This window comes from Thalia democratica, chromosome 6 (genome assembly GCF_965202585.1).
Source record: "Thalia democratica chromosome 6, ktThaDemo2.hap1.1, whole genome shotgun sequence".
Lineage (NCBI taxonomy): Eukaryota > Metazoa > Chordata > Thaliacea > Salpida > Salpidae > Thalia > Thalia democratica.
The window spans coordinates 21,078,046-21,095,384 of record NC_139170.1 but is presented as its reverse complement, the minus strand read 5'-3'; the positions used below and the strand labels follow the sequence as shown (position 1 = coordinate 21,095,384).

General features: G+C 25.0%; 1 protein-coding gene across 1 annotated transcript; it reads left to right on the top strand.

Moving 5' to 3' along the window:
- Positions 1-3,674: 3,674 nt before the first annotated feature.
- Positions 3,675-5,017, top strand: LOC145838277 (ubiquitin recognition factor in ER-associated degradation protein 1-like). Its single transcript, XM_082945845.1, has one exon. It carries the CDS (start codon positions 3,694-3,696, stop codon positions 4,642-4,644), a length of 951 nt encoding a protein of 316 aa, XP_082801971.1. The 5' UTR covers positions 3,675-3,693; the 3' UTR covers positions 4,645-5,017.
- Positions 5,018-17,339: the final 12,322 nt, after the last annotated feature.

Below are 17,339 nucleotides of genomic sequence, written 5' to 3'. Positions count from 1 at the left end.
TAAGACTTAACTTTTTTTTTTATACAACTTTAGACTTTAAAAAAAAGTTTTCTTAACGTACATTTTTCATACTTTTGTTTTTTTTCCTAAGCCTTTTAAGATTAGTTTTTATACTATACAGTTTTTCTGCTTATGCCTTTATTTATTGCCTTGTTTACAAGTTTTACTAAGAATTCTCTTCAATGTTTGTATTAGGGGACTTTTTAAACTTTTAATGTTTTGATTATCTTAAAATTCAATTCAGGTCACCAGTTAAATTAAAAAAATATTTTTTAAATAGTAAAAAAATATAGAATTTGTATTTATTGGTGAAATTTTAGCTGGTCATTGTTAAATTTAATTAAGTGATGGCCAACTTTCTTAATCTTCATGCCAGATGTACTGGAGGATATCGTTTGTTTCCTGGATAACTTTTTCTAAAGGTAAAAAAACATTAGTCTCAAACTACCCTTTTCAAGCTAGTGTGCTACCCCTTTTGGGAAACCTACTGTGTTACTTCATGTGTAGTTTTATCTGCCCTATTAATATTCATTTGTGAGTTTAAAAAAACAATAGATAAAAACTATCTTTTTTTTCTTTATGGTAAAAAACATCAGTCTCAAACTCCACCCCTTGCAACGATAAAAGTTTTCTGGGGAAAAGTGAGTGTGTTACATCATATTTAATTTTACTTACTCCATTAATATTTAACTTTAACTATCTAAAAAAAAAAAAAAACTATCTTTTAAACAAATAAAAAAAACCTTGGTGAGAAGCCATTTGGAGAACACTCACAAGGCTAGAGTCTCAACACTAAAAACCACAAAGTGTGGGAAAATCATTAAGCTCAAATCCCCAAGTAAGTGTTCACAGGTGCTACAACAAAAAAATCACACCAACAATCCAATCAGGTCATCACTGCCACCATACTGAACTAACAATCAGTTGTTGAGCAAATGCATAAAACTAATATTATAATCAGTACTCTAGCATCAAATAACTATCTTAAAGCTTGGTAACTAACTAATTTACTGAAATGTTACTCAGAAAAAATTTAAAATTAAGCTAAATTACAAAAAGAAAAAAACTATTAAGAAAAATGTAGTTTCTGAAACTTGTATTGATAATTAATATTATTCTAATAAAAGTAAGAAGAAAAAAACTTATATTTATGCAACAGTAATTAATATATACAGCTAACAAATAAAACATAACAAAAGTATAATAAAAACTGGATAACAGCAAATAAAAAATCACAAAAAACAAAAAAAAAACCTTTGTGACATGTGTGGTGAACACTCAAACACAAAAATTCTAAAGTAATGTTTTTTCCTTATATTATAAGGAATGTTTCCTGAAAATTTGAAGAAGATTACTTGAAAAATGAAGGAGGAGATAGATTTTTAGTGAATTTTAAAATTTTCAAGAAAATTGACCCCAAAAGATTTGCGGTCCATACGTTTATATTAAAAAATTTTTATAAAAAATTAAATATCTCAAAAGTTAAATGATATTTTTGAATACTATAAAAACTGGCTTGTAGTTTGTACTTAAAGCTTTTATATAAAAGCTAATGTTAATTAAAAAAAAAATGTTGGACCCCCCCCCCTATGGCCTTAATGTTTTTTATTTTGTCAAATGTATATTACTTTTAAAGTTGTTAGCCTTTAAAATAAAATTTAAGAAATAGAATTCTTGGAATTTTATTGTCCTGATTTTGATAGTAATGCACTCTTGATAAAAGCACTAAATTTGATTCAGTTATTTTTATAAAGAACTAACATTGGCATTTATTTAAAAGCACTATTTATAAAATAAAAATTACATTTATGGAGCATAAAAACATCAACTATATATCAATATATACATGGTTGTCACACACTTGGGATTCTCAGGATGAATCAGGACACTTTTTCTAGAACTAGAATGAGGTTTAGTTGATCCAGTTTCAATATTTTGTTATTTTATATACCCAATTTTGTCTAAAAATAAGATTTTATTGATTTTCAAACTTTTATCTAAAAACTTTTTAGCCGTGTTGCTAGTTGTAGTTAGAAACTATTATAAGAAATACATTATAGTTTTTGTTTAAAATCTAAAATAAATGTGGAAAGACTGTAATTAGTCAATTAAAATTTCAGAAAATAAAAATTCAAACTATTTTATATTATATATGAAGTTGAGAGATTACATAAAATTATCCGCAAATTCTGTTTTTTTAATCTCATAAGATTCTCAAACTAATTCTCATAAGTTTAGTGAACATGTAATGCAGAGAATACACATACAACTATCCTTTTAATTATCAAGAAGAAAAATGAACATAAGGTATAAGTAGTTTGCACCATAGACAAAATGATTTTTTTAAGGATTAAAAAAAGAACTCATGAATGCTCAAGACAGTTTTTTGACTAAAACAGTAGCAACCTTGAATTTTAAGTAACTTTTGAGACATAAATTATCAAAGTTTGTGAGTTCAATAGGTTTTTTATAAAAGAAGCTAACCAAAAACGCAAAAAAAAGATTTACTCACTAAAAATCTGTCTTCTTTTAAATTTTAAACCTATCTTATTGAAAATTTAACAGTATGTCCATTACTAATATTTTAATTTCTTCTATGCAGAAATTTGTTATTTAAAAAAAATAAAAATTATAAAACTGTCTTTTTTTGTTATCTAAAACTTTTAAACCTTTCCTGAAAGTTTGAAATATCTATTTCAAAAAACAAAGAAGGTAAATTATTGGTGAATTTTTGAACTTAAGAGAATATTAACTATGAAAAATTTGCAGTTCATACGTTTGTATCAGAAACTAAAATACCTCAGAAATTAGATAAAATTTAAAATTTTATAAAACTGGCTTGTAGTTGCTAAGGTTACCACACACTCAGGGTACTCATAAACCAGTTATTTTGAAATTTTTGAAAATCTCAGGTTGACTCAGGACAGCTGATTATAACTTGGCATATTTTGATTTTTTTATACTTAAGCTGACTCAGGAAAGATTAATTTTTTATAAAAAACTCAAGGTAGTTTAAGATAGAAAAAATCAGGAATGGATTTTTTAGATTTCAATGAGAATTAGTTGATTTAGTTTCAATATTTTTTTATTTTACAATAGATTTGTTGAAGATATTAGCTTTTATTGATTTAAATTTTTTTAAAGGAATGAAAAACCTCATGACAGCTTTTTGACTCAAAAAGTGGCAACCCTGTTGTACTTAAAGTTTTTATATAAGATTCTATGATAATTTTTGTAACAAAATTTTTCACCATTCTAATAGCCATAATGTAATTGTTTAGCAAATAAAGATAAAAATTAAGTAAATGACAGTTATAAACAGGTTATATTTGGTTAATATAAATTTTATAAAATTATCTAAATTTTTGTTGTAATTAGATCCTATTCTGCAGCAACATTGAAAAGCCTCAAATGACCACCTTTTATTGTTTATGTTTCTCTTTAATATTTAAATGTATTGTTTTCACTTCCCTTTTTTACATCAGCTTTAAAATTCCACTGAAACATATAAGGTTTGTTCTTAAAACAAGTTGTATAACTTATATACCTATAAGTTTTGTAAAGTCTTAAATTGATTGCAAAAGTGATATATTTTTGAAGTCAGTTTTATCAAGTTAAGCTGTGATTTTTAGAAGGAGAAACTATAAAATAGTTTATTTATATTTTATAGCTCTAATTTTACTAAAAGTCAATATGAATTTGTTTAATATGGACTTCATGGATCTTGGAAATGGCAGTGGAAGATTTATGAAAACTTACAGATGCTTTTCAACTACTGTTTCTGAACTCTCTGAGAAAAAAAGCGATGATGTAAGAAAAGGAGGAAAAATTTTGATGCCTCCTTCCGCTCTTGAACTTCTCACTAGACTTAATGTTAATTACCCTATGATGTTTAAAATTACAAAGAAAAGTAACCGTTCAAAATGTATGCATTGTGGTGTTCTAGAATTTATTGCTGATGAAGGCTTGGTTTTACTACCTTATTGGATGATGCAAAACTTAGATATATCTGAGGGTCAAGAAGTAACACTTGAAAGTGTTACATTACCAATTGGTTCATATGTAAAGTTTCAGCCCAAAACATCTTCGTTTTTAGAAATAGCAAACCAAAAAGCTGTGCTTGAAAATGCTCTTAGAAATTTTTCTTGCCTCACAAGAGGTGATGTTGTTGCTATATATTATAACAATGTTCAGTTTGATCTTTTAGTAAAAGAGTTGAAGCCTTCTGATGCTGTTAACATAATAGAATGTGATTTAAATCTTGATATAGAACCACCAGAAGGGTACGAAGAGAGTTTACCAGAAAATAAAGATGAACAAGATGCTTCTGCAATGATAACGGGAACTCCCACAATGAAGGAGGATATGGAGGCTTATATGAAAGAACAGTTGTCAAAAAAGTTCATACCTTTCAGTGGAAATGGAAGTAGAGTAGATGGAAAGAAAAAAAAGACTCATAAAAAAAGAGTTGAAGTTGACGTTAATAACTTATCTAGAGGTGTTCCCAATTATCATTGGAGTTTTGGTTCTTTAGCTTTTATCAGAAACAATGAACCTAAAGGTATTGAAGAAAATGATGATAGTTTTAGATTTGAAGCTTTTACTGGTAAGGGGAATCAGTTAAGAAGAAAGAAAAATCGTTAATTTTTTTTTTACAAAATATTTATCTATACATTTTTGTTTATTATTTTAAATACTACTAAAATTAATATATTTAGTAAGAGTTAAACTATAAAGTAAAACATCTTTTTTTAAATTTCAAACGTTTTGGTTAAATCTTAATAAAATTAAAGTTAAATCAGTGTATTTATTGAAAACAAGAAATTTAAAACTGGGTCCTTATTTTATTTATTTTTTTATTATTAATAAACATTTATTTTGTACAGAATTGTGACTCATTTATCAACGTTATGATCGTCAAAAACCCGAACCTTTTTAGCTTGTGTATTTTAGCAATTTAATCATAAGTTTATTTTTTGTTCTAAAGAATATTTTTCATGATAAGATATTTTTATACTTAACATAAATAAATAACTTCCCGTTGTTAATATTGTTTTAAAGACTAAGATGCAAATATTTATCTGTTTTCAAGAAGTTTAAAATTGTAGTTTAAAATACATTAGATTCGAGCAGGGTTTGCCAAACATTTTTTTTAACTCTCCCTTCAAAGAAATTTAAAAAGCAAATGCCCCCACCCCTAGGGGATTTTCAAAAATCTACTACGCGAACACTTTTGCAATTAGCTGTGAATTGGTGCACACTGTTGTACGCACTAATAAGCACTGAATCATACTACTGTTAACACTCGTGGAAAACACTCTATAAAACAGTCTTTATGTCAGTTAGTGCATATCTATTTCCAGATTTTTATAAATTCTTTTTACACTTTTAGTCTTATTTAAAAAAATAACGTAACAAACTTAAAGTTTTATTTAATTGAAAGCTTTTCTATATTTATTAAAACTTGTTACAGTAAATTAAATAATTCAAAATGCAGATGTCATTAGAAAATAAATTTAAATAACTAATATTTTGATAATAATTTTAATGGTTTTCATGTAACATAAAAATTGCAAACAAGTGATTAGTTTATTGAACAAAAATGTAACAAATTTGAAAAAAGAATTAGATAATCTATCCCAGGGTTTCAAAACTCATTTTCACAAAAGCTTTTTTTCAGAAAAAATAAAATTATCTATGCCATTCATTACAACAGGGTTTCCACTTCCCTATTATTCCCTCTGAATCCTTAAAAAATTTTAATGTTCTGAAAAATCTCTAGAAAAAATTGAAAAATATGTGAAAACCCCTATAAATTACATTTTTTGCTTGGTGATTGAAATTTGAAAGCCAAAACAGTAGCACCGCAAGGTGAATAAACACGTAAAAAAATAGTTTAATAATTTTTTATAAATCAACATCTTTGCAATCTCAGTACAAAACTGTGTGTCACCTAAGATAAAAGTTTTCCTTTTTTATATTAAATACAATTTATCTAAAGTTTGCTTATTTAAGTAAAATTACAGCTCAAAAACCCTCGAAATTTTGTAATTTTTTTTTATTAAGACTGCTTATAAACGGTTACTGACATATTTTACTTTATGTACTATAAAAATATGTTTGGAACGTTTAAAATTAATTGTTTTTTTGATAATTTCCCTATAAATTTGCTATATTTTATGGATTTCCTCGTAATTTTTTTGAAATTTAAAGGGGAACCCTCTTACAATTCCCAGCATTTCTATTGTAAGTTTCAAATCTCGTGTAAATTGTGCCAAATACTTTTTTGCTCTAATACAATCCCGGAATATCTAGTGGTTAATTTCTCGTGAAATGTAAAGTACCCCCTTAAAGGCCCGTTACAACAAGTCATGGCCCCTTTGCAGCTATCGCCCCTTAACTTCCTAAGAAGGCCCCCAAGCAACCAATTTACGAAACCCTATTTAGATAATTTAATTTTGTTCTATTACACCAATGAAATATCTTTCAAATAAACTTGAAACTTCAATGTTACAAATAAATAAAGACATCTTTTTCTTGTTAAAAAAGGCAACTGTAGGAAAAGGTTGAAAACTATCACATTTTTTATAAAAAGAGTTAGACATACTAATATTTATTTTTAAACGCTCGTATAATAAATGAACTTGAGTATTACTTTAACATAAAAAAATACTACAAACCACATATGCTGTACAAATTCTAACTAATACACAAATATTATTAGATTAGTATTTAATTGTCCCCTACTAAAAATATTAGTAATATGATAACAAAAGTATTACTATAGTTAGCAATAAGTTAAGCCTATATATATTGCTAGTACAGTGCTAAACCGCTCCATTATAAAAGACTTAGGCACATTTTTTTACCATTCACAAAACTACTAGTTTATTTTTAATGGTCATAATAACTCGTTTTCTTTTTTTTGTATATCTTGTTAATTTTTAAAACCTGGTATGTTGATTGTGTCAAACTTACACAGCTTATAAATAAATAAAAAAAATCATGGGCCTCATCTTAAACAAAAAGTTTTTAAATTAACAACTTTTGTAATACAGTTTCAATAAAAAAACAAACATTAAAGAACTGTTGTACATTAATTTTCTAAAAGAGCTTAGAATTTGTTCAACTATCAAGAAAAAATTAAGAGTTTGAATAAAAAACTATAAGTCATGTTTTAAATTAAAATTTTTGTTTTTAAAACTGATTTACTTTACACACTAAAGTCTTTAATATTTCTTATAGTTTTGAACAAAGTTTAAATGTAAGTTTTAGTAGTATGATTACGTCATAACAATGAACTAAATTGCAGACTTGATATAATCACAAATTTTTTTTTTGCAGCATTAAAACTTGAATATTTGTATCACACAAAATTGTTTGTGATAATTTTGTTAAATAAGACGCTCAAAATATTTGGTCCTAAGATCTGGTGTAAGAAAAAACCTTTCGGTTATCGAGTCGCACACCACGGATACCTTTTAACGCCTTGTCCAAGACTAAAAGTATTGAAAATTTTTTAAACTTTCTTCTCCACTTAAACTGTCCGGATAAGTTAATAGGCACTGTACTTAAAAAATAATGATATAGTTTGATACTGCAATAATAAATAGGTTATTTAGTAAGATAAATATCATTTCTTAAGTAACAAAGTTAATTTAATAATAAAAGATAAATAGAGTTTATTATTTCAGAGTAGCTACGCTTTAGATTTCTTTTGGTTTTTACCAGTGTTTGGTAGCCTTTTTTAAGTCGCAGGCCATTTTACTAAAAAAGAAAATATAAGTATTTCCAGGAGTTTAATACATTTAAGCTGGTTGAAAGTAAATATGTGTTTTTTTACTGACACGTTAACATGTTTAAATTATACGTACAATAATATGCTAATAATATATTATTTACAAAAGGTTATAAATTTATTAAAAAAAAAAACACTGGAAAAAATAAAACTGTTCTTAAATCTAAACAACTACATACTATACTAAATTAAAACTATAATGCAGTAGACTTAAATGCTGCTTTTGTAGAAAGATTTCTATTAGTTTTAAGATACCATTTGCAAGGTAGTGTAAAAAAACAGAAACTTTTCATTTTATTAGATACGAAGTTTTTCCACATAGTATTTATGTACTTACCAAATAATAAATTAATTAAGAATCACATACTAAGTTAAAAGTTTTAAAATTTTTTTTAACGATACTATGACATGTACAAACCAGCTGTTCATTAAATACATACTTTTAGCGTGGTTAAGTAAATAAAAGCAAAGTAAAAGTTTGCTAGTTGGTAAATAGTTAGTTAACTTCGATCATGTCATTGATTTCAGGTAGTATTTTTATTATAACTCTTAAAGTTTTGCACAATGTCTGAATTTTGGCAATGTTTGCAATTAGATGTTTCGTCTGTTTCGTAGTGGTTTGCAATCATTTGGAAAAATTCTTTTGATGGTGTGTCTAGATTATTTTTCAGTGGGATTTCACTTTTTTTTTCAAAAGTAGAGTATTTTCTATAGTTGCTTTTAATAATATACTTTAGAAAATTACATATTTGTCTACTACATAACTGTCTAAAATTTCTTAGGTACATAAAAGTGTTTAAATTTGAATTAATTTGAAAACACAAGTATAACAGAATGCAAAATCTTATTAAGTAATTCATTTTTCAACTTTTAGTAAAATAACTGAAATATCAAGCTAAGTCCTGTTTTTTTTTTTGACAATGTAACAGTTTTGCCTTACATTGTGATGCTAACATGAATAAAAAATATTTATTTTTAATCATTAGAAACTAAAAACTAAGTATGTACTAATAAATTTTAGTAAATAGCTTATCTAAATAACAAAAATACATATTCAATGTTATGTAAATAGATTATTTAGCCATACAGCTCTAGTTACAATAATTTAGCTAAAAATAAAATTTAAACTAATAACAAATTATATTTTTGTAAACAATCTTATAGCAGAGGTGAACAGTTGTTTTACAACTTGATGAAAAATTAGAAACAAGGTTTTGCTAATGTTTTGAAAATAAAAACAGTATGTGTTTTGGTTAAAAGTTATTAAAGTTAAAAATAAAACCCTTCGATTTTAAAAATCATTAAAAATTAATATTTTAAAATTCTTTTGATTTGCTAATTTCGAATAAGAAGCTTTTCAATTCAAATTGTTCAACTTTGTTTTAATAAATTTTTTTTACAGCTTTTACTTTTTTTTCTACAAAAACGCTTATAAAACTACGTCATTTTTGAAGTAGTTCTTTTTTAGTTATTCGCCTTAACTAAAAAAGAATGCTCAATTTACTGGGATGTAAAAAGCTTATTTAAATAGGTTTATGCAAATTGTATATTTTATTCGCGACCGGTTTCGGTGGCAAGTACTCCCAAGTAGTTCTTTAAAAATATGAGTTAAATTTTACTTGGTACAAAAGATTTAACATATAGATATGACTTCCTATTGAAATATTTTACAACAAAATCATATTCAATTGCTTTTCTATTACGTTTATTCCAGCGTTTTAAAGATCGCACAAGAAACACGAAACCAGTCAAAACACGCCCCTGGTAGGAGATGCTCTAATCTGCAGTATTTATAAATGATATTGTGTCAAATATTCTTGACTTTGCTTCTGTAGCTGAATTAGTCAGTAGATTTTTGCTGGTATATGCCGATTTGATTACAGTATTGTGTTTTGATTATATATGCTTTAAATTTTTTAATTGCTAACGTAAATTTCTATAAAATGTAAATTTTTTTCAATGTTTGGCTTGTCTTCGGTGTTTATGTCAATATCTTGTTTTATTTTTATTTTGAAAGTCAGTTTTATGAACTTCCAGGAGTTTGTTAACTTTAGCCTCTATAAGTTTTTGTAAAAATATATTAAATTTTTCGATAATACTTCTTCAAAAACTAAAAAAAAGCTAGAATATGTATTAAGCGTTCTATTTAGAAAAAAAACTGTACTAAAACAAGCTTCAAAGGTTTTGGACAGACAATAGTGTATTGCATTATTTGACCTATATCTGTTGGTTAGGTTGGTCTGTTCTATATATGTAAATGGTAAAAACTTAGTATGGTAGTCTTAATACTGTTATACACTTTTATTATAAAAAGTTTATGTTTTACAAGCGTAATCAACCGTGTAACATATAAGTTTTTTAGGGTAGACCAGTTCGAGCTATAGTGCGTTTTACTATTTTATTTTACTAGTTATCTAAATACTTTGAAATGATTCATATTGAATAACACACTAAAGATTAAAACAAGCAAATACTAAAAAAATAGGTGAAAATTGTTTAACATTATTTTCGTTGTTTTTTAGAATTTTAGGAAATATAACACTTTATTTAAAATTTATAATAATATCAACTTTAAAGTATGGTTTAAGATTTTTAGTTGTACTCCAAGTGAAAAAAAAAGGTATCACTTTCAGTGTCAGCAGTTAAGTTATCTTTAAAAGTTTTAATGTAATCACAGTCTCTTTTTAAAAAACGTTGCTTTCAACAGCGATAGCACAGCACGGTAATGATATTTGACATTCGTTCCTAGCAGTAAACAGATAATGAATATAAGAAGATAAACAGAAAAGTTAGTATAAAAACTTTTAAGAATTTTACCCTAAATTGTGTGTAATTTTTCAATAAAACTTTCAATTAAAATTTGGTTTTATCTTAGTTATATTTAGATTTTAATTGTTTTTAACTTAAGTTTAGCTCTAACTATTAATTGCTACCTAGTCTCTGCTTTTGTATTTTGAAATATAAACTAAGAAAGCACAAAAGTAGTATTTATTTCATTTCTAAGTTAAAGTAGCATTTATTTTACTTTAAAATGTTTAATAAAAATATTAATAAACCAGTGATTTAGACTTTCTTAAAATAAAATAGTTTTTGACCAAGCAAACCGACCAAAACTGAAAAAACAAAAATGAGCAGTTTTCAAAAAGTGTTAAGCTTAAATAAAAACACTAATCGACTAAGTTCATTAATTTAAGTTTTTTTTAATAAAAAAAAATGTTTTATTAGAGATATAGTACTAAAAATTAAAAATAATCCAAAATGTCTCACTTTTCTGTAGGTTCGAGCACCGACCCGGTGAATCCTAACTGAAATAGCATCCAACTTTTACCTTTATAATTTAGCTATAAGACTCTGTATAAAACATGCTTTAAGTACGAAAAAATTGTTATCTGTTTAAGTTTTTAATTTAAGAAAAAATTCGCAAATTTCAACTTATTTTAGAACGATTGTCTTAATAAAACAAAATTATCGGCCTTAACCAAATATAAAATCTTTAAATTAAATAGTATAACTGTTCAAAATATAGTTTTAATTGTTTGCTAACAAAAGATCCTAGTAAAGTAACTTCATATTACCTAGTAAAGTAATTTGTTTTGATTAAATTAAATAGTCTATATTATTATCTAATGAAAAAAAAAAACAAAAGTTAATAAAAAATTTAAAAGTAAGGGCCCAGGAAGCATCTACATCGGGTCGACAGGAAAATGTTTTAAGGATTTATATCAACAATAACACTTTAATTAGGATATCTAATAAAAAAACCAAGTACTCATATATTAAAGTTAGTCGGTAAGCTTTGTTAATACATTGTCAGAATAAAGTATACCTAAACAGAAGAAATTGAAAACATTTCAGTTACAAAGTTGTATATGCTGCGTAGCATACATCTAAAATATTATAATTGTACTACTTAAATTCTTTGTTTTACTTGCGCTAAAAATGGTGTTCGAAATGAGCTCCTTGGCGATTCAGACTTACTTGGACCTGGTAGGAAAATTTTTAAGCAGCACCAGCATTTCTCCTTTGGAATCGCTCTTATTGCGACAACTATTCTTGATTTTTTGTGTTAGATATATCTTATATATAGTTAGCATAGACCTGGATCTTTAGGGTATCCAAAATACAAAAGTCTAGAGGGTTTAAGTTTCTATTTTATTATCTTAGTAGAAATGTATAGATATTACAATTTAAGCTTCTTAACTTTGTTGAATTTTTTTTCATAATTATATTTGATTATTTAATTTAGAATTCTTTTTTCATTTTTATATCTCTATTTCTTCAACATAACTCTTATGCAGAGGTAATGAAGAGTATAATGAGTTCAATATTTTCAAGTTTAACTGAAATAAGTTAAGTATCAAACCATTTCAAGTCTTCTAGTAGCTAGATTACATGCATCTACCAAGGCACGTTGCTTTAACCGCGTTTAAAATTATTTTTTAGTCGTACTTCAAATAAATATTCATCACTTTTTTAATGTTTTGCTTAATTGTATATTTATTTTTCGTTTTTTCTAATATCAAACTAAACTATTTTTATTTGGTTTTGTTTTATAAACTAAACATAAACGTGTTTATTTCGTTATTGAACTTTCGTTTTTTTTTTGTTTGTCTTCTGTTTAAATTTCTCAGGTGTTGATGTCTGGATCAAATGCTGCAGAATAAACAAAAATAATAATACTTTTAATTTAAAAATATACCATGAATTCAAATAAAACTAATTTAAGTTTTTGTTTAGGTATACTTGTTATCTTACAAAATAAAAATTTGTAATTTCAATGGTTTACTATCACTTCTAACCCGCGATCATTTCTAACCCAATCATTTCTAACACGATCATTTCTAACCCAATCACTTCTAACCCGATTATATCTAACGCGATTATTTCTAACCCGATCTAATTTGATCATTTCTAACCTGATAAATGCTAACCCGGTTATTTCTAACTCGATTGTTTTTAACCCGATCAGTAAAAAAATCTTGCTTTTTAGATTTATTTTAATCACTGTTTAGTTTGAAACCAAGGTAATGTTAACAAAATTGTTCTTATTTTAAAATATAGCTTACATTGTCTTTTCAAATTTTTATATTTTATTAACAAAACAATGTTTCACTCATTTAAACTCAATCAAACGAGATCATCAGTTCAATAAAATGTTATTCAAATAGAGCTTGTTAAAACTTTATTTTCAATATAATTTATTTCAAATAAAATACTTTGTCTTAACAAAAACTTAATTTTTTTATAGTTTTATTTAGTATAAGTTTTAATAATAATTTTATTTTAACTTATTTTAACTTCTAATAGTTTTTCTTATTTTGAATTTTTTAATATCAACGTGCTTAAGTCAAACTTTTTTTATTCACACTAAATCAATTTTACTAGATTTTTTTATTATAAAATGCTTTGTTGAGTTCCTAAAGTAAGCTGTTTTTACAATACTAAAATTAAATATCCTTGTCATTTAAGTAACTAGAATATTATTTTTACACAATTAAATAAAAAAAATCAAAGTGTTACAAATGTTTAAATACAAAGATTTTCATATTACAGTCTATAAGTTTTGTTGTAAGTCTACCGCAAGCGTTGTAAAGTAGTTGAGTAATCTGTTACCATTTTTTAGTCTGTAAATTTCCACTTTAAGCTTAAATACTTGCACTAATTGTTCCACAACTTGCAAAAACCTGTTTAGATAATAAAATTAAATAAACAATAAAGAATTTAGAACACTTTTGTTGTTTTTTGTGGAAAATCACTATTTTTAGATATAACCACTTAAACAGATTTCTTTATTAATGTAACAAGTCCGAAGGTTATAAAATTTCGTCTAGTTTATCTTCTTAAAAACTTTCATTTAAGTTTATATAGTACCCAAAATATTTTAATTACGACTTGAATTAGTACTTAATTTACTATATTTAATTTTTTACAGTTACATTTACTTTATAAAAAGAGTTTTTACAATCTTTTGCTCGTAATTATAATTAATTTAATTATAAGTATTTTTTATTTATATAAAGTGTTTTTTTTCTTGTTATTTGTTTGTGCTTACGTTTTTTATACTCTTTTAATTAAGTAAATAAAAAATAATAGATGTATCAACATAAGTTTTAATTTAGTTGTACTTAAAACAATTAAACTGAATCAAATGGTAATACTTTTCATATATTATAAAAACTTAACTGAAAATTATAAAGAAGATTAACTAGATGAAATTTGATCATCCTCGTACTTGTCGTACTTGTTGTTTAATGAACAAGTTGTTGAAGTATCTTTGATTGTTCTGCTCTAGATCTAGGTAGATAAATGTTATATCTATTTTCTTGAAAATATCAACAAACAAAAATTTATTTGTATTTAAAGTATATATCATTTAAAACTTTATAGAAAAATGATACAGATAAAACAAGTTAGGTTTTTTTTTTTTGTTTTCGGTTTTATTGGGTCGGTAATGAGCCCATAGAAAAAGTTGTACATTTTGGCTCTTTTTAGTTTGCGTAGCATATCTCAAAAAATACATATAAATATTTACTAGTTTTTAGTGTAATATTTTTCAGTGAACTAACTACCATAGTAAGTGTTTTTGTTTTTATATAAACTTAATGTTTATTAGGATGTTGGCAAGTTATGGTTTTTAAATTTTTTGGGTTTATTAAAGTCTTCTTACTTGGTCAAAAAAAAAAACTAAGAAAATATAATTTCACTGACAAATAATGATGTTTTTGTTTAAAAAAAAATGCTAAACATAACTTTTTTTTTAATACTACGGAAACTAAAAAAAACATTAATAGACCCTTTTGTGGTTTATAATTTGCGTAGCATACTAAAAAAATATAGTTCTAAGTTTTTCTAATTTTTTACACAGCAACTTTTATTTGTCAGTAAATTTAGATTGAGATAAACATTTTTAAGCAAGAAGACCCTGATTTCTTTTTAATTTAGAATGATTGTCGTGTAATCAATCTTATATATTCAAAAACCAAAGTTCGATATGAGCAGATTGGTACTAAGAAAAAAGTAAAAATTAAGAAAAAAATGTAAGTATAATAAGTTGAAATGAAGTTAATACTATAAGTATATTTTAAATAGAACATAATAAACACTAAGTTTGTTTAAAACAGAAAACATAAATTTCAATAAAAGAACATTTTTGCCAAGTTTAGTTTTTTTTTTAAACAAATTCTGATTAAAGAAATTTAAAAATCAAAATAAATTTACTGATCGAGTTAGAAGTGATCGGGTTAGAAGTGATCGGGTCAGAAGTGATCGGGTTAGAAATGATCGGCTCCCAACTTCAATTTATGTTACAATGGAAAGTTAGTTGTAAAAACAAGTATTATAAAGTATGTACAAAAAAACTAACCACTTTTAAACAAGCATATGAAATAAAGGGTTGCTTTAAATTAATGTGTTAGCTTTGTTTATATCTGCTTCATACACATGCAATATTTTACTATCGACACGCATAAGTGAGTTTATTTCCTTATTAAAAAAAAACATCATAATACAGTTTTTAGCTCTATTATAAATGCGTATACTAACCTGACAATTATCCTAACTTTAAAAGTTTTAAAAACAAATTGCATATATGTATATAAAGCATTCTAATTTTTTGCCACTAGTAGTGCTACAAATTCGGCCAATACTTAAAAGTATCCCAAAGTTACTTAAAAGTAATCATTAAAACCACTGTAAGTACATTATATTGAGCACTATATTTAAAATTTAAGCAAGGTTATAAACTATTTATATAGTTTTATGATAGTTTAGAGCAGATTCGGCAAACTGCAGCCCATGAAAGATAAAATGCGTTCAGCGAGCATGTAGTTTCGAAAATTATACTAGGTTTCTAGGAATCTAAAATAAAGAGCTAAAAAGCTCTAAGGTACAATTTACGAGAAATTAAAAAGATTTCACTAGATTTTTTAGTATTTTAAGTAAAAAAGGTCAAAGGTATAACTGGCGGAAAATTAAAAAAAAAAAGGTGACGTTGTAGCTAAAACTACAACTGCTGCTGACCACTTGTTTAGAGAAAAAAATCAATAAATAACCGATATTTAAACTTTAAAGTTAGTTTTTTAAAGTAAACTGCAACTAACTATTTAGAGTTGAGCCTAAATTGAAAAAATACCCTTACCAACTTAAATGTAATTTTAACAAATAGTAGAAAAGTAGTTAAAAAAAAAAGGTTGATTATAAAATTGATTTTTGACACAAAACAGTACATAAAATGTATTGTAAACTGATTTCAATTACTTATCTCTGACATTAAATTATCATTTTTAGATTTTAAGTAATATTACACTTTATAAACTTCATATATATAATAAAGACATTCAAAACGTACAAAGAACAAAGTAAATCATTTTAAATATCATAAATAGGGCCTGGAAATTTTATATTTTAAATCTTAAAGATATGAAATAAACCAAAAAGCTGTAAAACTAAAGTACAAAATCAAACCGTTAGGTGTTAAAATTTAATGTATATGGGGTTAATTATTTAAACTTACATTAATTGTTGCACGTTTTTTATACTAGAACTTTAACTATAAATTTTCTGATTTTTTTAATTATGCAGAATACAAATGTTTAAGTTTTAATGCTTTTGTTTATACAGTTAACACTTCAGTTTTTTGAACAAAAGAGCTAATGAATTATACAAAAATCTTTTAAAACAACTTCACCAGCTGAATCTACCAAAGAGATGAAGTTTTCTTTTACCATGATTGTTTCATACTTTTAGTTTATTAATTAGAAAAATTATATTAAAATTACAAAATAAACTGTTTAATTTTTGAAATAAGTTTTAGATTTAATTAGAAATATAATTATGACAATAACATCGTTTTCTAAATTTTAAACAATTTTTAGAATATGTTTAAGATAAATTGAATTATTTTATTGTACAATTTTACGTAGCTAGAGTCTTTAATAAACAAACATATTTGATATTGCGTACTAATTATTTTAAACACTGTAGATTAAAAATTAAATAAAAAAAATTTAGAACAAAAATAAAAAAAAGTCTGTGTAAAAGTAATACAAAAATTTTAAACAGTACAACTTAAGAAAAGCTTATTTCTAACAAAAATAATTAAACTATTTATATTAATGTTATTACTTTAACTAGAATTAAGTTTTCACGAGTAAAAGTAAACAAAATTATTTTTTTTCTTTTTTTTTCTTTAAAAAATCTTAATTTATAGTCGCTTAAAACAAAACTTTATTTGCGTAACAGATTAAGTAGTCAATGCCTAAAATAAAATTTAATATTTTGTTACTATTAAAACAAAATGAAAAATTATGCTTAAAAATGTTTTGTTTAAACAGAACCTTATACATTTTTGTAAGTACAGATTTAGTATAGATCAATTTAAATATGTTTAAGTAAACCTTTGATTACTTTGTGCACAGCCAGTAGTTTTTATATAAACTATTGTGCTTGTTTACGTATTTTTAGTAACATTGTTAAATAGCAGCAAAAAAAAACTTTAGAATATTAAAAACACTGTTTAATATGATTAAACGCTTTTTAAGCT

Coding starts and splice junctions, on each gene's coding strand:
- LOC145838277 (XM_082945845.1), top strand. CDS start 3,694: ATGAATTTGTTTAATATGGACTTCATGGATCTTGGAAATGGCAGTGGA.